We start from the raw sequence: 20,833 nt of genomic DNA on the forward strand, positions 1-20,833 counted from the left end.
CTTTGGGGGAGAAGAGGCACTCTGATTTTTAGAATTTTCAGCTTTTCTGCTCTGATTTCTCCCCATCTTTGTGGTTTTATCTACCTTTGGTCTTTGATGATGGTGACATACAGATGGGGTTTTGGTGTGGATGTCCTTTCTGTTTGTTAGTTTTCCTTCTAACAGTCAGGACCCTCAGTGTCAGGTCTGTTGGAGTTTGCTGGGGGTCCACTCCAGACCCTGTTTGCCTGGGTATCACCAGTGGAGGCTGCAGAACAGCAAATATTGCAGAACAGCATATGTTGCTGTCTGATCCTTCCTCTGGAAGCTTCATCTCAGGGGGACACCCAGCTGTATGAGGTGTCAGTCAGTCCCTACTGGGAAATGTCTCCCAGTTAGGCTACTCAGGGGACAGGGACCCACTTGAGGAGGCAGTCTGTCCATTCTCAGATCTCAAACTCCATGATGGGAGAACCACTAGTCTCTTCAAAGCTGTCAGACAGGGATGTTTAAGTCTGCAGAAGTTTCTGCTGCCTTTTGTTCAGCTATACCCTGCCCCCAGAGGTGGAGTCTACAGAGGCAGGCCAGCCTCCTTGAGCTGTGGTGGGCTCCACCCAGTTCACGCTTCCTGGTCAATTTTTTTACCTACTGAAGCCTCAGCAATGGTGGATGCCCCTCCCCCCAGCCTCGCTGTAGCCTTGCAGTTTGATCTCCTACTGTTGTGCTAGCAGTGAGTGAGGCTCCATGGGCTTGGGACCCTCTGAGCCAGGTGCAGAATATAATCTCCTGGTGTGCCGTTTGCTAAGGCCATTGGAAATGCGCATTATTAGAGTGGGAGTGTCCTGATTTTCCAGGTACTGTCTGTCATGGTTTCCCTTTGCTAAGAAAGGGAATTCCCCAACCCCTTATGCTTCCCAGGTGAGGCGATGCCCCACCCTGCTCTGTGGACTGCACCCACTGCCTGACCAGCCCCAGTGAGATGAACCTGGTACCTCAGGTGGAAATGCAGAAATCACCCATCCTCTGCGTTGCTCACGCTGGGAGCTGCAGACTGGAGCTGTTCCTATTTGGCCATCTTGGAACCTCCCATCTGTTTTAGCTTTTTTGCTTAGTCTACAATCCATATTGATTCTGGCATGTGGCATAAGATTGAACGGGGAGGTTTATTTATTTTCCGTACATTTATTTAAGTGTTCCTGATACTTTGGTGAAAATACTTTCTTTCTTCTATTTCCTTTCTGTAGTGTCTTTGTCAAAAAATCCATTGACATATAGTTTGGATCTATTTATGAACTCAGCATTATGTTCCATTGATATCTTTGTTTATGCCAATACTGTAGATTCCTGACTAGCACAGCTTTATAACAAGCCTTGAAGTCAGGTATGTTAATGTTTTCATTATTCTTTTATCAGTATTATTTTGGCAATTTTAAGCACTGTGTATATGCATAGAAAGTCATTTCAGCAATTTCTACAAAGAAAATCTGTGACATTTTTTACTGGGATTGGGTTGAATTGACAGATACATTTGGGTAGAATTAATTTCTTAATAATATCGAATCTTCTGTTGCATGAACATGGCATATATATTTCCATTTGTTTAAATCTTCTGTAATTATTCTCAGCCATGTTTCAATGTTTTTAATGTAGGTGTCTTGAAATGATTTGTTAAATTTATTACTATATTATTTGTGTTTTTTGCTATTATGGCAAATAAAATATTTAAAATCATTGTTTATTTCTAATCACTGTTGCAAAGATTTATTAGGATCGTCTATAATATGATCATGTTGATGAAATAGACACTTCTACGACATTTCAATATTTATACATTTTATTTGTGTTTTTTCCCCTTTACTTCAGTTGGTAAAACTTCCAGTGCAAAGTTGAATACAAGTGGTAAAAATTGACATATTTGTCCGTTTTCAGGGGAAAGCACTCCATTTTTCTAAGCAGCAAGAATTCACTACTTACACATCTCACTGATAAGTAAAATATTAGGTGTAGGATTTTCTTTCTTTCTTTCTTTCTTTCTTTCTTTCTTTCTTTCTTTCTTTCTTTCTTTCTTTCTTTCTTTCTTTCTTCTTTCTTTCTTTCTTTCTTTCTTTCTTTCTTTCTTTCTTCTTTCTTCTTTCTTCTTTCTTCTTTCTTTCCTTCCTTCCTTCCTTCCTTCCTTCCTTCCTTCCTTCCTTCCTTCCTTCCTTTTTGTTTTGTTTTGACAGAGTTTCACTCTTGTTGCCCAGGTTGGAGTGTGGAGTGCAGTGGCTTGATCTCAGCTCACTGCAACCTCCGCCTCCTGAGTTCAAGCAATTCTCCTGTCTCAGCCTCCCTGGTAGCTGGGATTACAGGCGCCTGCCACCACGCCCAGCTAATTTTTTGTATTTTTAGTGCAGATGGGGTACTATGTACCAACTATGTTGGCTACGTTGGTCTTGAACTCCTGACCTCAGGTGATCCACTGCCTCAGCCTCACAAAGTGCTAGGATTACAGGCGTGAGCCTCCACACATGACTAGATGTAGGGTTTTCTTAAACATCCTTAACAACTTGAGAAAGTTACTTTCTATTCCTAGTTTACTGAGAGTTTTTCTCACGAATGGCTGGTAAGTTTTGTCAGATCCTTTTCTGCAACTATTGAGATGATCTTAGGCTTTCCTTTATTCTTTTAGAGGTAATATGGCCAATTAATTTATCACTTTTCAGATGTTAAATGAATCTTACTTTTCTGAGATAATCCCCACATGTTTAAGAAGTTAAGTATTTATTACCTTTTTCTCTATTGCTCTATTTTATTGATCATATTTTGCTAATGATTTTTTGCTTCTGTGTTCATGAGGGATACTTTCTTGTAATTTTTTATGTAGAATTAATATTGTAACACTTTATATAAAATGTTCTGGCCAGGCATGGTTGCTCCTGCCTGTAATCCCAGCACGTTGGGAGGCCAAAACGGGTGGATCACAAGGTCAGGAGATTGAGACCATCCTGGCTAACACGGTGAAACCCCGTCTGCACTAAACATGCAAAAAGAAAAAAGAAAAAATTAGCCAGATGTGGTGGCTGGTGTCTGTAGTCCCAGCGAGTTGGGAGGCTGAGGCAGGAAAATGGCGTGAACCCAGGGGGTGGACCTTCAGTGAACCAAGATCGCACCACTGCACTCCAGCCTGGGCGACAGAGTGAGACTCCGTCTCAAAAAATTCTAATCTTTTCACATATTTCACACTTAACTATGTTATAAATCCCCACTTTAAACAATCAGTTGTCTTTTTAAAAAATTTACCACAGCAACAGAAAGCCAAATACTGCATGTTCTCACTTATAGGTGGGAACTAAACATTGAGTTCATAGGAACACAAAGAAGGGGACAACAGACACTGGAGGGTGGAGGGTGGAGGGTGGGAAGAGGATGAGTATCAAAGAACTACCTACGGTGTACTATGCTTATTACCTGGGTGATGAAATAATCTGTATACCAAACCCCTGTGATTTACAATTCATTTATGTGACAAACCTGTATATATACCCCGAACCTCAAATAAATGTGAAAAAAAATTAAGGACAAAAAAGATAGTCTTTCGTATTTACCCACATTTATTCATATCTAGTGACCATCATTCCCAGAACCAAATTTCGATCTGCTATTTTTTCCATTCGGCCTAAAGAACTTCCATTAACATTTCTTGTAGGGTAGTTCTGGTGGTAACAGCTTTTTTAGGTTTTTGTTTATCTTAAAATTCTTTATTTCATTTTAATTTCTGACAGATAGTTTCACTTTCTGTAGAATAATGGGCTTTTATTTCTTTATTTTATCTGGCCACCTTCTTCTGGCCTGAATTATTTCTGGTAAGATGTTAATCTCATGTATATAGTAAATATTTTTCTTCTCGTTGTTTCCAGAGCTTTTTGTTATTGCTGTTGTTTTCAGCAGCATGACTAAGATATGCCTAAGTATGGGCTTACTTTACATTTATCCTGTTGATGTTCACTAACATTTTATAAGGTAACATTAAGGTCTGTAAGTTAATATTTTTCACCGACTTTAGGAAATTTTTGGCCACTGTTTCTTCAAATATTTGCTCTGTTTCATTCTGTCTATTTTCTCCTTCTGATTCTCCCATTATATAAATATTTAGACTACTTGATATTATCCCATATTATAGTCAGACTCAGTTCATTTTTCCTTTCAATTCTCTAGTGTTCAAATTGGATAATTTCTATTAATGTGCTTCGAGTTAACAACTATTTCTTCTGACATCTGCAATTTTCTTTTAAACACATCCAGTGAATTTTTTATATTAGAATATGTACTTTTCAATTATAAAATGTCTAAATGATTCTTTTTATAGTTTTCATTTTTTTTCTGCTCATGTTCTCTGTTTATTCCTTATGAGTACATTTTTCCTTTAAATTGCTCAACATATTTACAATAGCGCCTCCAAAGTCCTTTTTTGTTTATTCTAACAATTTGTTCATGTCTAGATCTATTTCTACATACTGCTTTAATCTATTAACTATGAGTCACATTTTCCTATTTCTTTGCATATCATATAATTTTTATGTGACACGAATATGTTTAATATTGGGAATACTTCAATCCTGGAAATCTATTCTCTAGAAGTTAATACAGCATTATGAAAGGTGATATATACAAGAATGTTTACTGCAACATGGGGGTAAAGTATCTGGAATCAACTTGATTATCCATCAATAGGTGATTGGAAGAAAAAATAGTGAAACATGCCTACTATGAAATATTAGTATGCAATTCAGAGGCTTGTAATATATTCACAGACTTGTACAATCATCACAATTACTGAATTTTAGAACATTTTCATTACCTTAAAAAGAAGCTACATACCCATTAGTTAGTTGTTGCTCCCATTTACCCTAATCCCTGCTGCCCGGCAACCACTCATGTACTTTCTGTCTCTATGGATTTGCCTATTTTGAACATTTCATATAAATGTAGCAATATGATATGTAACCTTTTGTGACTGGCTTTGTTCACTTAATATAATGTTTTCAAGGTTTATTCATGTTGTAGATTGTAGCAATACTTCATTCCTTTTTATGGATGAATAACATTTTATTGGATGGATATTGTTTATCCATTCATCAGGTGATAGACATTTTGAATTGTTTTTAATTTTTAGTATTATGAATAATATTCTATAAGCATTCATGTGGAAATACGTTTTAATTCTCTTAGATATATATCCGAAGAAATTAGTAAAATTGCCAGGTCATATGGTAACTCTAACCTAAACTTTTTGGGGAACAGCTAAATTATTATCCAAAGTGATTGCATCATTTTATATTCTCAAAATAAAGAATAAGCATTCCAATTTTTCCACATCCTTGCCAAAAAATGGTATTGGGTTTCTTTCTGATTATAGCCATCTTAGTATGTGTGAAGTGGTGTCTCATTTTAGTTTTGATTTGCCTTTCCCTTAAAATTAGCCAGTTATGCTGGCCATCTTTTATGTGCTTATTGGCCTTTTGTCTATCTTCTTTGTTAATATGTCATTTTTAGTGAATTATCTATTTTGTTTGTTGTGGAGTTATAAGAATGTTTTATATATATTAGATACAAATCATGATCAGATATCTGGGTTGCAAATGTCCTCTTCCATTCTGTAAGTTGTCCTTTTACTTGATGATATTGTTTGCAGTATGAAAGTTGCCAATGTTGATAAAGTCTAATGAACGTTTTTTTTCTTATTGTTATTGTTTGTGCTTTTGGTGTCATATCTAAGAAATCATTGCTTAATAACAGGTCATGAAGATTTACTTCTAAATTTTCTTCTAACAGTTCATAGTTTTAGCTCTACATTTAGGCCTCTGACCTATCTTAATTTTTATGTATGTTATTAAGTAAGGGTTCAATTCCATTCTTTCATATGTTGATACTCACTTGTCCAAGCACCATTTGTTGAAAAGGCTTCTTACCTTAATCAAATGGTCTAGTAGTCTTGTTGAAAATTAATTTAACATAAATGTAATGATTTACTGGTGGAATTTCAATTTGATTCCATTGATGTATATAGCTATCCTTATGCCAGTACCAAACTATCTTGCTTACATTTGCTTTGTAGTAAGTTTTAAAATTTGGAAGTTTGAGTTCTACAACTTTGTTTTTTTTTCTAGTTAAGATTGTGTGGCACATGGTCTCTTGCATTTTCGTATAAAATTTTTAGTCAATTTGTCACTTTCTGCAAAATAGGTAGCTGGGATTTTGATATGGATTGCATTACATTTGTAGATTAATTTGGTGAGTATTGCCATCTTAACAATATTTTCTTCTAATCTATGAATATAAATGTGTTTTCATTTAGTTAGTATTTCTTTAATTTCTATCAACAATGTTTTATAGTTTTCAGTGTACAAGTTTCACACTTATTTTATTAAATTTATTCCTAAGTATTTTACTCTTTTTGATGTTATTATAAACAGAATTTTCCCAATTTTATTTTCTGATTGTTCATTAGTAGTGTTTAGAAATATAATTGAGTTTTGTATATTGATCTTGTATTCTGCAATCTTATTCATTAGTTCTAACAGTTGTGTGTGTGTGTGTGCATTTTATAGGATTTTCTAAATACAAGATTATGTATTCGTTAACAGAATTTACTTCTTGTGTTCTAATCTAGATGCCATTAATATCTTTTTCTTGTCTTATTTCCCTGGTTAGATCTTTCAGTACAGTATTGAAAAGAAGTAGCAAGAGCAAGCATCCTTGCCTTCTTCTTGACCTGAAGGTAAAAGCATCTAAAGTAACTATTAAGAATGATGATAGGTGTGGGGTCTTTTGAGGTGGTGTTTATCAGGCTAAAGTTCTTTTCTATTTGATGTTTGCTGAGTGTTTTTATCATGAAACACTTTGGCTTTTTCCATGTGATTACAGCATCTGTAGAGATGATTGTATAGTCTTAAAAATTAATATGATATATTACATTAATTTTTTATGTTGGTCCAGCCTTGCATCATTGGGATAAATTTCACTTATTCTGAGTACATAATCCAAATATCTAAATATGTTGGGTCATTTGGCTTCTAGTATTTTGTTGAGGATTTTTGTGCTTATGCTCATATGGGATGTGGCTGGTCTATATTTGTGTCTGTATTCTTTTCTTGTAATATTTTTGTCTGGCATTAATATCAGGGTAATTCTAGCTTCATAAAGTGAGTTGAGAAGTATTCCCTTCTCTTCGGTTTGTTGGAACAGTTTGTTAAGGATTGATGTAACAGTCCATTGAACATTTGGCAAAATTCACCAGTGAAATTATCTGGACTCAGGCTTTTTTTGGCAGGAAGTTTTTTTTTTTTTTAATTGTGAATTCAATTTTTACTTATTATAGGTATATTGAGATAGTCTCCTACTTCTTGAGTCAGTTTTGGGAGTTTGTTACTTCCTAGGAATTTTTCAATTTCACCTAGGTTATCTAGTTTGCTGGTGTTTAATTTTATTCTATTTCTTATGCTCCTTTTCTATTTCTAAAAGACCCATGGTGATATCCTCTCTTCATTCCTACTTCTAATAATTTGTGTCTTTCCTCTTTTTTTCTTGGTTAGCCTAGCTTAAAGATTTGTCAATTCTGTTGATTTTTTCAAAGAAATAACTTTTGGGTTTATTTTATCTGTTATTTTCTCTTCTTTGTTATTTGCCTTTTCTGTTAACTTCAGGTTAATTTGCAATGCTTTATATAGTTTCTTAAAGAGGAGCTTAAATTAGCAATTTGGGAAATCTTCTATTTTACCACAGACATTTACAGTATAAATTTGTCTTTAAATATTGTTTTAGCTGCCCTCATTAATTTCAGTTTGGTTTGTTTTGATTTTCAGTCATCCTTAAAGTATTTTCTAATTTCTCTTATGACATCTTCTTGACTCATTGGTTATTTAAGAGTAAGTTGTTTAATTTCCAAATATTTGTGATTTTCCACATTGACTTGTTATTGATTTCTAATTTCATTTTATTTTGTATCAGAAAAATACTTTGTATTATTTTAATTTTTTAAGTTTATTGAGGTGTGTTTTATGACCTAACCTATAACTTATCCTAGGGAATGTCCCATAGGCATTTGAGAAGAATGTGTATCCTGCCCATGGATTTTCTAGTATTCCAAAATTCTCCTCAGATACAGATCCTACATTCCTTAACACATAAGACCAGCCCCAGCTTGAATTGTCTATTTATTGGTTATTTCTTTCTAGAATCTATCCTCCTTCTGGTAATGGTATCTTAATTTTTCTCTTCATGATTTAACTCATTTATTCTGCCTCCAGTGATAAGATATGATTCTGATTTAGGCAAATATGGCATTAAAACCAAGAGCTAGGGTAACTGACTGATTTAGAAATGGCCATGTAACTCCAACCAGGTCAGTGATATTCAATTTGTGGGCCTTAATTAAAGCTACTAATTAGGAAGCACAAACTTTCTGTACCTGGAGCTATATTAGTAGAATAAAAGTTGATAGAATGTTGGCAATAGTAAGAAAATACCCAGCCAGAGAGGAAGGTCACATATTGGGAAGAAGAGAGACAAGAAGCTGATTCCCAATGATGCTGGCTGAGAACCTGAATCTAGCCAGGTTAGGACCTAGAACTAGTTCCAAGTGGGCTTCAGTAACGTGAGGTAATGAATTCCCTTTATTTTTGCTTAAGCTCATTCAACTTGGATTATAACATATTACCTCCAAAGGCTTTCTTGTTTCAATTGCCACCCCACTACCCCGCTTTTTTTTTTAGAAATAATGTTGAAGAGATTCTTACATAGCTCTGAATTTGAACTAGGTAATATTATTGTCCTTTCCTACTCTAAGCTTCTGTGATCTTTGCCCATAGCTTACGATAGTCTCTGAAATAGCTTTCAGAGTCTGATACAGCATTCAAACCTTCCATTTCTCTGTTAATTTCTCATGGATACAGTTTCCCAACTGCAAAATACAGACAATTTATAGTAAATATCTTAAGACTGATTTTTTGGGGAATCTAGAGAGAGAGATTTAATGTAAACCATTTAGTCCAATCTCTGATACAAAATAAGTGGCCAACATATGCCAACTTTATCATTTAATTCAGGTCAGTCCTACCTGAAATATAATTCAAAAATGTAGTGGTTACTTCAGAGCCTAAAAATATTGTATGTTATACTTTAGGCCATATTATTTACAATCTCTATATAACCTGCTTATATGTTCATTTATCAAGTTGGGAACTTAATAAGCATTTTATACTTGTATAAATACACTTTTTTGCGTGATTTTCTTCATTTTGTCTCTCTGTATAAGACCACTCTAATATCTATCACTATACTATACTACATTATGATATCAACATGTATCCAGTGAATGCTAATATATATTTTAACAAAATTGTATAAATAATTTCTAAATTTAATATTGCTAAGACTGTAGAAGAAACAAAAACAAAAAACAATGATTCCTCATATGATGTATCCTCCCACGTAGTCCATCTTCAAGTACCTACAAATGATATTTCAAAATTATCTGACTTGGGCATATTTTATAATTTGTTTAGTAAATGCAGACATGTCCTAAAGAAACTATTCTAAATATCTTAAAAATACGTTAGAATTTTGTTATAGATCAATGTCCTTGGAAGACAATTGAGAATCATCTTCTAATAAATAAGCAATTTAAATTCAATTCTAAATCAAATTATACATAAATTTTGACTCTTTTGCACTATGGTAACAATATATTTTGTTATTTAAAAGGATGCTAAACATTTGATGTCAAGGTATACATGGCCAATTAGTTGATATTTAATTTGAGAGCAATATGTAAAATTCACTAAGGCAATTATAAAATCTTTCAATGGGAAGAGAAACTCTCAGTGAGGCTTACCAGGTTTCCAACAGACAGTACACTGCTGAACTGCTCCGTCATGGGATAGTGCTCCATAGCCATGAAGAGTGTATTTAAGACAATGCAGATGGTGATGGCCAGGTCAACAAATGGGTCCATTACAACCAGGTTGACAAGGTGTTTCACCTTTAACCATGGTTTACAACAGTCCCAAATCAAACACATATTAGCAAATTTATACCAGCATGGTGGGCATTTCTGTCTGGATTCTTCAAGTTCTGGAAGAAAAAAAGTTAGAATCCTCATGAAAACTGCTTACTTTCTGTTAAGCAGTCTTTGGTTTAAATTAAAGCAATTTTAAAAATCTAAAGTTGTTAAAAGATATTATGGGTTAATCTGCTGGAGGAACAGGAAAAATTTTACAGTGGGTTTCCTGTCATAGAAAGGATCAGTACAGAAAGGCTAGTAAGCTTTCCAAATGTATTCTGGCTAAACATAGCTTCCAAGATTCTATCAGAAAATCTAAACTGTCTGATACTTACAAGGCTGCTAGAAACTAATGGGTAGAACTTGCATTGAGTGCACTTAAAGCTCATCCATGTTCCAAATAGAGCAAGAAGTATATATGTTATCATAGATATCTCAGGAGATGTCCTAAGGACCTTAATCAGTCACACTGAATGCCAGTTTCTTGGATTAGATATGTTTTGGTGATCTTCTAATTAGATAATTTTGTCAGTGTCACCAATCTTAGTTTAAAAGTCTCAGATTTTATTAGATTATAGGCTTGCATATTAGACATAACAAAGTTCCATCTCTCTACATTTCTCATTTAAGTAGAGGGCATAAAAGAAGAGAAAATATCCCAGCCTAAGGAACTGGAGTCCTCACTGTTATTACAAATCAACATTTCACAAAGTGGAACTCATTTATTACTGAAAAAATACAAAAGATTTAAGTGAAATATACATATAATTCATACATTTTCATGGTATACATTTATTTTAATGTTTGAAATACATAACTCTCAATCAAACCTATGACATAAAATTTTATATTAAAATGCATTTATCCAAGGAAAATGCACAACGATGTCAAGAAGAATTTCAACCAAATATTGGGGGAGAAGACAGAAATGCACAGATCTTTAAGGTGATACCCAAAGTACTAACATTTGGTAAATATTGGCAAAGAAATTTGGGGAATTAGGAAGTGAAAAATTGTCTACCATCTTCCTTTGGCAAGATAATCTCTTCATCAACTTATGAGTGGAAAAATATGCAGAATCTGTTGTTTTCTGTCAATATCATTGCTGTACACCCTATTACCTGTTCTGCCAAAATGTGGCCACCACCTCTTAGCAATGAAATAGAGGGAAGGTTTCTTCTTTTTAAATCCATGGCATAGTTGACTCTAGTCAGTCACTTTAATACTATTGTGGCAACTGGAACATCTGTCCACATCCGGCACAGTTTACTATGAACTAAACCTTGTAAGACTGTGACCAGCCTATGAAAGGACAATCACAACAACAGATAATAATTTTTCTTCTACTAATCAACATTTGCCACAAATCAATTCTATAATTCTATTTTCCTAAGTAAATTAATTTATTGTTCATTGTTTTTAAAATTTCCACTAAAAGTAGATTTGTCAGTTGTCTCTTTGGATATTGAAATTCTTCAAGTGCACAGTTTGTTTCCATTTATCTTAGTACATAACTTTGTAAACAATAAATAATATTTGATTTATAATTCAAGAAAAAATATAGTTATTATGTACTAGTTATTTTGGAAATACTTCTGAACTCCCAAATAACCTTATATTTACATTGAAAGTTAAAAGGAGATATTATTATTTACAGCAAATAACAAAAGAGAAATTACAAAATTTAATTTTGTCTGTATATTGTCATAATATGGACTTTTTCTTTCCATTACCATTCAGCAAAAAAGAGGAAAGCCAAAACAGGAACTGGATAGAAAAAAATTAAACTGAGAAAAGTTTTAAAAATGACAATCAGCAGGTGTGACCTCATCTTGGACAGTAGGAATAACCGGGCAAAAGTTTGGTTTAAAGCTGTTCTTAACAAATAAAGTCATTTCAATTATTCATTCCAAAAAAAAGTGGCGGGGGGGGAGGGAATCTCACACTTTAAAACAAAGCAAAGCATTCAGGAGAGAACTGCAGCCACATCTCCATTATTCCTGCATGGGCTATCCACACTTAGAATCACTTACAATAAGCCTTGTGTCTTTTGCTGGCTCACCTTGATTCTTTAGGTGCTTCTAACTCACCTTCCCAACATCCTTCACAAAGGTGTGACCAGAAAACATTTCTATGTGATTTTGCACTTTTAAAATTTGAAAAGCAAATGGTTCATTTTGCTTATTCATTACTGCTTCACTAAGCATGAGGCTATCCATTACCCTGGACAACAGAGACTTGGCTGTAGTTAAAAGAAGGAAAACAAAATTGCCAACTGGATCAACATCCCCGGTTCATAAAAAGGGAAGGCGAACTAAACAATGATCAGACATAGAAGAAAGGATCCCCAAGGAAAGAGATTATGTCAACCAAGAAAACTTTGCACCATTATCAGAAACCAAAAAAAAAAAAAAAGGACTATCTTAAGTCACCTTGAGTATGCATGTACGTGATATTGCTAACAACCAACCTTGACGAATGTCACACTCAATGTGTCTACATACAATTGAATAAAGAAAAGTCAGTTTTCATTCTAGATAAATGATAAAAACAGAATAAAAACATGGCCATCATTTCTCGCAAATATACAAAGTCAAAAGCTCTGCAGATAATAAAATGAAAACACTCTCAGTCTTCAACTTCCTAGGTTGCGCTTATTCCTAGAATATCCTTTCCATCCTAAGCAACTCCATGTCACATAGTTTCATGGAGAGATGTGTGGGTGCATTTATTTTGAACTCCAAATCTTAACTAGTTGGCAAGTCCAATCTTGTGGATATTTGAGGTTTTGTAAGTAATGCCTTATTTAGCTCAAACTTAATGCTATGAGAAGTGCAAAGCATGACTGTTGATTGAGACTTACCCTGTCTCCTTCTCTACTTCCTGCTTTAGGGAGCAGACATGCTGCTGACATCGGTAGCAGAACCACTGGCAGCTTCCTTTCAGTGGTTTTGCTATGGCAAGGAGCAGAAGGCCAGACAATCTTCAAAAGATTTACCTGGAGGGACAGGGAGGAGCAAGCTACTGGCAGCTGGGGGGAAGAGGGAGTGCAAGCTAACGCAGGCGAGGTTGGGGAAGAACGTACTAGAGTTTAATATTCCATTGAAATCAGTGAAAAGGTTTCTGATACTGCATTAGGACATTATGAAAATTGGGTCTCGTAATACTGACTTGTCTGTGATGTGCACAGTCGTCTACACTGTGAGTTTTTTCTATCTGTGACTTTTCGTATTGGTATTAATAATATTATGGGATCTTTGCATACAGACTGCAAAAGAATTATTCCAGGAGTCTATCCAATCTCAAGAGAAAATCTAATTATCAATAAGAAAGGGATGTGTATGCTTGCTCTCTTTTGCTTTCATTCACCTTTTCTCTTCTCCTTTGACACATCTACACACACACACACACACACACACTCACACACATACCTGGGAAGGGATACAAGGGAGAAGGTTTGTGAAGAGATAGGGAGAGGAGAGAATAGGAGGGCAAGGAAGGGGGATAGAATACATTTTACATGAAAATGTTTTCCAAGTGGTTGAAGTTGATAGTTGTTTGAATTCTCTTACAGTATGGAAAGGCAAAAACATGTGAATTAACAAAAATAACAACAACAAAACAACTAATAATGATAATATTTATTAACTGTTTTCTGCATGCCAAATACGTCAGTGTTTTATCTAAGAAGGCTTATTTAATCCATTCAACAACCTTATGCCTAAACATCATCGTCCATACTTTACTGATGAGGAGACTGAAATTCAAAGTCACAAATTAACATATTTAACATATGGCAGAGCCAGAAATTGATCACAGATTAAGTTGTCCCCAAAGTCTTTATTTTGGCATTCTGAGATCCAGACTGCTAAACATTATGTTAACTATTCAGATACAATCTGCAACTAAAGAGAAAGCTGATATATTGTAAGAATCTAGTCAGAGAAAGGCAAAAGTAGGACTATGAAATTTTAAACACTTTGCTTCAAGGAAGTTAATATTAAATCCTAATTCACATTTTTAATTTATATTTCTGGTTAAGTCACAGGATTCTATAACTGTGTCTCAAGCAGTTAATACAATCCAAATGGCTTAGCATCATCATAAGGATAAGCATTTATCATTACTCTTTTCAATGTCATGCACACAAGTTTCAGTATTTAGAATTTAATGGATGAAAGTGGTGTTCAAAATATACCTTAAATTTGCAGCAACTTTCTGGAGGCTAAGTATAAAAAATCTATGGAAGATAATAGAATCCATGAGTTGTGCACGGATTTTACTTTTACTTAGTAAAATGTATAATGATGATACGGTATCAAGTCAGGAAGTATTTTATTGAAATTTATGAAGTGTTTTTTTATCATTACCAAAGCACCAAGTAACTATGATGCAGGACTTTTGACATACCTTCCATGGTGTTGGTCAAAATGCTGGCTATACTCATTGCTCTTTGCCTTGATGTAGGGTCTTCCAATAAATCCATGGAAACATGATAAGAACTGGACCGTCTCTTTCTTATTTCTGTTTCAGTAGTCGTGCCCTAAAAATAGAATTTCAGATAAAATAACCACTATTTTTGAAAGCAGCAAAGCCCAAAGCATTCCTATAACGGTTGTTATTTAACTAAATATACACCATGCTTTCTCAGATGTAAAAAGCTCACTAAGATATTGTTGGAATTATAATTATTGGAGGGTGTTTGAAAGTCCATCAGATTTTCAGCTTTTGGGGAGGCTTGGGTTTGTCAAGATGGGCTTTCCTATTCCTGCATCCCAGGGATTTGGGGTCCAGATCTACTACAGGTCTACTACTGGACAGATGGCCTTTTAGCATTTCAGCCAGTCCTACTTAGGACTTCAAACCAAAAATATTGTTTCTTAATTTTCACTCAGGTTGAGTTTTTAGATCTTTATAGACATATATTCAGGTTGTTTAATATATGAAGAAAAAGGTTTGAAAGTTTCCTTCATATGCATCAGTACTAGTTCCCCTAAAACGTGAATTCCAGTTTTCAAATGCCTTCATTCATTAGAGACAGGTAACATTTCCCAACATTCCTAATTACAAAACTAAATTTTAGAACTAATCTATAACTTTGCCCTATATTTAAAAAACAACTTAATCCACAAAACAATCCACCCTTGGCACTAAGACTCTAATTTAAGGAGCTAATACCAATGTGGGGGATTATGATTTTTAGTAATGATACAGTGATCTGATTATCTCCTATTCCAGAATAAATTCATCAGGATTTCAACATGGGCGAAAATTTGTTCCTACTTCAGGAGATCAAATGATGTTAATTATCACAGGGGGAAAAAAAGGAAAAACTAAAGAATTTCAAATTCTGAGTGCTAATAATAAATTTAAAAGTTTCATTTATTTGAGGATTTTCCCTATTTATTTGAGGATTTTGAACAATATGATCAAAATATAATAATATGATCAAAATATTATTTATTTTGGTCACATCATATTATGGTGTGAACAATTAGCAGTATTTTATCTTTTGTAAGCTGAATTATTTTAATGCATACATATTCAAAACCAAAATTTCCACTCAATGCATATGATTGTCACTAATGGTGATAAACATTCATATACATCATTCTAAAATTAATTTTAAGGTAAAAAAGAAAATTAGTAAGAAAAGAATAACCTCTCTCTAAAAATAAAACTCTTTTAATCAAAAGGGTGCCTCTCAATTTAAAATACTTCGGCTTGTCAGAAAGAGGCAAAGGTTTAAGGAGAAAAACAATAGGGTCACATGGAGATCATCTAGTACCTTCTGTTCTACACAGAGGCACATGTACAAACCTAGATTTGTCTCATTTTCAAATAGATTCCAAAACTGCTAATGACACTACAGAGAAAATTCTTTCTTAAGTTAAATTGTTTCAATTGAATTTATGTGTAAAGTACAGGAAATTATGTGCTTTCAAGGGTGTCATTTGCCCATAGCTATTTATTTTCTATTGTCATTTCCCCTCTGCATTCTCCAAAAGCCTACTTCATTTGTCTGCACCTTCATCTCAACTTTTCAATAGTACAGTGCCCTGCCCCAAAGCACCTAAGATTCTAAGATTAAAGAATGAAGTTGAGGAAGCAGGAAATAAAGGGATCACACGAAGCTTTGCTTCAAGCTGGCCCCAACTTTGCCTTCAGGGATTTGTGCCATCCTCTCTGATAGGACAGGAGATTTATGATAATTATTGATAAATGCTAAATAATTTCTGACAGACTGACAGTCTCTCTATATTCATGCATGGTAATTGTAGATTTGCTTTTATTTATCCAATTAACATTTATCAAGATCAGTGATAAACATACTTTGTTATGTATAAGAATTATGTGGGATGCTTGTTAAGGAAGAAGATTCCCAGACATTTTCTTATCAGTGTTTTGGTCTGAATAGGTCTGGGTAGGCACAGGAATCTCTAGTTTTAAGAAGCATCCCATGAGATTCTGATGTAAGTAGTATGAAAGTGAAGTATATTTTGGGAAACACTGGTTAAAATGAAAGTGTTTATGTGTTTATTTCCTTAACCATCTCTTCTTTTCAATTTAAAAAAATTAAAAATAACTCAATGGGAGGCAATATTTCAGTGTCGATAGAATGTAGGTTCAGTGACCAGCATAACTGGGGTCAAATCTTAGCTCTACCATGCACAAGCCTCAGTTTCCTCCTCTGCAAAATAGGGATAATATTACTAACTATCAAAAAGGGTTGTTATGAGGGTTAAATGAGTTAACACATGTAAAGTGTTCTGGAGAGTGTCTGGTACATGGTTAGCTACTATCATTTTTTAAGAAGAACTGATGTTCTCTTTTCATTCTTCCTGGTTCCTCCACTATAAAGTTCTACTTTTCTCATGGTTCAACCTGACTCCAGGATACCTGGACACTTCTCTGGTAGAAGGAGGTGGGGAGAGGCCATGCAAAAAATGTGAAGAAGATAATGGGTATTTTATAATCCAAGATAAGAAGCTCCACCATTAGGCAACTGAAAACGAACTCCATATCATTTTTACGTGGCTCAGGGAGGTTGTCCAATGATAATAAATGGAGCTATGTAAAAAAAAAATCATAAGAAGACCTTTTAAATGCTATAAAAACAATCAAGTGACATTGCCAAAATACTTTTTGCTAGCTCATGAAATTTTATTTAATACCAACATTATGGCTGCATAGTATTCCATGGTGTATATGTGCCACATTTTCTTTTTTCTTTTTTTTTTTTAAATTCTTTTGAGATGGAGTCTCGCTCGGTCGCCCAGGCTGGAGTGCAGTGGCCGGATCTCAGCTCACTGCAAGCTCCACCTCCCAGGTTCCCGCCATTCTCCTGCCTCAGCCTCCCGAGTAGCTGGGACTACAGGCGCCCGCCACCTTGCCCGGCTAGTTTTTTGTTTTTTAGTAGAGACGGGATTTCACCATGTTAGTCAGGATGGTCTCGATCTCCTGACCTCGTGATCCGTCCGTCTCAGCCTCCCAAAGTGCTGGGATTACAGGCTTGAGCCACCGCGCCCGGCCACGCCACATTTTCTTAATCCAGTCTATCACTGATGGACATTTGGGCTGGTTCCAGCACATGTACCCTAGAACTTAAAGTATAATTAAAAAAATACCAACATTAAAGGCATCTTATGGCTTATGAAGTAAATTTCAATAATATAGCCCTATAAGTGTCTAGTATGTAGTTGAAATCCTTTTCCATGTGATTGATTTTGGGCCACTTTGTTTACAATAAGAATTTATGACAATAATATAAAAATTGGAATCTGCTCTAAAAATGACAACCTCCAGGTACTTTTTGAGTGGTTCTTCACTACACAAATTTACAATGGTTGAGATCATTAGAGTGGATGCTAAAAAGGTTACAACACTCTGACCTGCAAAGAGAGGCAATCTTGTACTATGAGATTGAAATCTACTTAGTAATAGTATCTACTGCAAGTGGAAGTATTTAAATCTCCTTTTAAATGAACAACCATCACAAAATCCTTAAGTATTTATTTAATTTATGAGCATTAATTTCCTTGGATTTAATTTAACTATATTAATCCAACATCATGCTTGATAAATTGTTGCTTTGCTTTTGGCGAGTTTCATACCATAGTAATAATGATGAAAATTACTTCTAATTATATTCTCTGACAGCCAACCTAAGTTTTGATTACTTTGTAGAAAAGTCTGAATAGAACAATTTTACAAGATAATAGCTTGATTGAACAAACTCCCAGCCTTTGGACAACAAACTCAACAAATTCTTAGATGTGGAAATGGAGAAACACTCCTGCCTGCACCAGTCACAACTCTCTTCCCATCAGCTGCAATTTTAATTGGCCTCACCTCTGGTAGGAGCTGCCCAGCAGATGTGAGGGTAGAAGGGCCCCCGACCAGGGAGACCACACCGTTGCAGTCCACAGCGCTATGCATCTTCCCATTCATGGGCAGGATGGGGAGCACCCTGGAGGCACGACTGGCCTGGCTGACGTTGCTGTGGCGCCGTTCTCCATGTCTGTGCGGCACAAACAGAGAGTCTCTTCGGCTGTCATTGTCCTCAAAGGTGCTGTGCTCATCATCAGCAAAGTCATTCTCAGAGCCAATGTCCTTTGCTCGACCTCTGAAGCTGAAAAGACTAGCCCTACTGTTGCGTCTTGGAGAGAAAAGGGAGCCACGGATGCTCAGTAAGGACTATGAATAACAAGAGAAGAAACAAAAACCAGATGAACAGAATTAAGAGCTGGCATTCTGAAAAACAGAATTTGATTCATTGTGTCATAGTCATTAACTTACTCAAGGATAAGTCATTGGACACGTGGAACCAAGAGCCCCTCTGATGACTGCTGGTGGCATTTTGTTACTTTCTACAAGGTTCACCTTTTCTATTTCACTCTTGCTTTTTCTCCTTCCTCCATTTTTCATCTTCTGCTCTCTTTTCTTCCACTCTACCCATACCTCAACATAGCTAGATTGTCCCCATAATGTTTTGTCCTCTTACTGGCATCTAGAAATGATATTTTTGATAGATCCTTCCTTAGAAGTTAATTCCAGTTAACAGCCCAATGGAAAACAATTAAACACAAACTTACCTTTAGATCCTCTGAAGTCAAAAATATAGCCAGTAAGAGCTCACTAGTGACCACGCCCTGATGAAAATCTTACCATGGAGGGAATATAATTAATGTTGCTAGTAGGAATGTTTAATTATAGTACATGGGGCAGCTTTTCCACTTCCCTTTGCATATTTTATGATGGTCTTCATGAATAAATTAAATCAAGCTGAAATAACTGTATGATTTATTCCCCAATTCTCACGATTTTGTCTCTGTCTCAAGATATCTGAGGGCAATATTTACAAAAACTAAATTTTCACTAAGAGTCCGATCACAATCACTTAATTTTTTTAATATATATATCAGTACCCTTTTTAGCCTTGAGAAATGCTCCTCAACTCTCAGACCAGGTAATCTGGGAGACACTAATTTCAATTCCTGGATGCAGCAGGAATTGAGGTTAGGGTCTCCCAGTGTCCCAGGCAATGTCCCAGGCCTAGTCAATCAGTGTATTCTATACATAATTTAAAGATGGTCATGAAATCCTGCTTGGTCAATTGAAAGATATCCTTGTCTTTTACAACTGCTGAGGAAATGGTGCTTTTTCACTTAAGACTGCTAAATATATTGGCTCTAAGTTTGGAGCTGCAGTGACATCTTGCCACCATGTGGGAGGAACCTGGATTCAGATATGGTGGAAAAAGACATGATCATGGTAACCTGTCTTGAGTTACTGGATGCAACCATTCCTAAAGCTACTCACAGACATAATTTACATCATCTAATACATTCTCTTTTTTACTTGAGCTAGCTTGCATTAGATTTATGTAATTATTAATGGAAAGAATACTAACTTCATCATTTAAGTGTTACTTCTTTGATCTTTTCCTCTCCAAGGGTTTAAAAACAATTAAAACCATTATTTTATACCTACTAATATATAGGTTTTCATATTCCTGACTAATATGGTTTGGCTATGTCCCCACCCAGATCTCATCTTGAGTTGTATCTCCCATAATTTCCATTGCTGGGAGAGGGACCTGGTGGGAAATAGTTGAATCATAGTGTCAGTTTTCTCCATACTGTTCTTGTGTTAGTGAATAAACCTCATGAGATCTCACGGGTTTTTTTTTCCTTTGATTTATTTTCTTTTTTATTATACTTTAAGTTCTAGGGTACATGTGCACAACGTGCAGGTTTGTTACATATGTATACATGTGCCATGTTGGTGTGTTGCACCCATTAACTCGTCATTTACATTAGGTATATCTCCTAATGCTATCCCTCCCCACTCCCCCCACCCCACAACAGGCCCCAGTGTGTGATGTTCCCCTTCCTGTGACGAAGTGTTCTCATTGTTCAGTTCCCACTTATGAGTGAGAACATGCGGTTTTTGGTTTTCTGTTCTTTTGATAGTTTGCTGAGAATGATGGTTTCCAGCTGCATCCATGTCCCTACAAAGGACATGAACTCATCCTTTTTTTATGGCTGCATAGTATTCCATGGCATATATGTGCCACATTTTCTTAATCCAGTCTGTCATGGATGGACATTTGGGTTGGTTCCAAGTCTTTGCTATTGTGAATAGTGCCACAATAAACATATGTGTTCATGTGTCTTTATAGCAGCACGATTTATAATCCTTTGGGTATATACCCAGTAATGGGATGGCTGGGTCAAATGGTATTTCTAGTTCTAGATCCTTGAGGAATCACCACACTGTCTTCCACAATGGTTGAACTAGTTTACAGTCCCA

The 20,833-nt window shown here is 35.3% G+C and overlaps 1 protein-coding gene across 1 annotated transcript in view; it reads right to left on the minus strand.

Annotated features, from left to right (window-relative positions):
* SCN2A (sodium voltage-gated channel alpha subunit 2) overlaps positions 1–20,833 on the minus strand; it is a 172,276-nt gene that overhangs the window by 56,769 nt on the left and 94,674 nt on the right. The window contains 3 exon segments of the mRNA XM_017889182.1: positions 9,851–10,089; positions 14,429–14,561; positions 18,371–18,715. Coding sequence (XP_017744671.1) covers positions 9,851–10,089; positions 14,429–14,561; positions 18,371–18,715 — 717 coding nt within the window.

This window comes from Rhinopithecus bieti, unplaced genomic scaffold, assembly GCF_001698545.2.
Source record: "Rhinopithecus bieti isolate Rb0 unplaced genomic scaffold, ASM169854v2 scaffold_18745, whole genome shotgun sequence".
NCBI classification, from domain to species: Eukaryota; Metazoa; Chordata; class Mammalia; order Primates; family Cercopithecidae; genus Rhinopithecus; species Rhinopithecus bieti.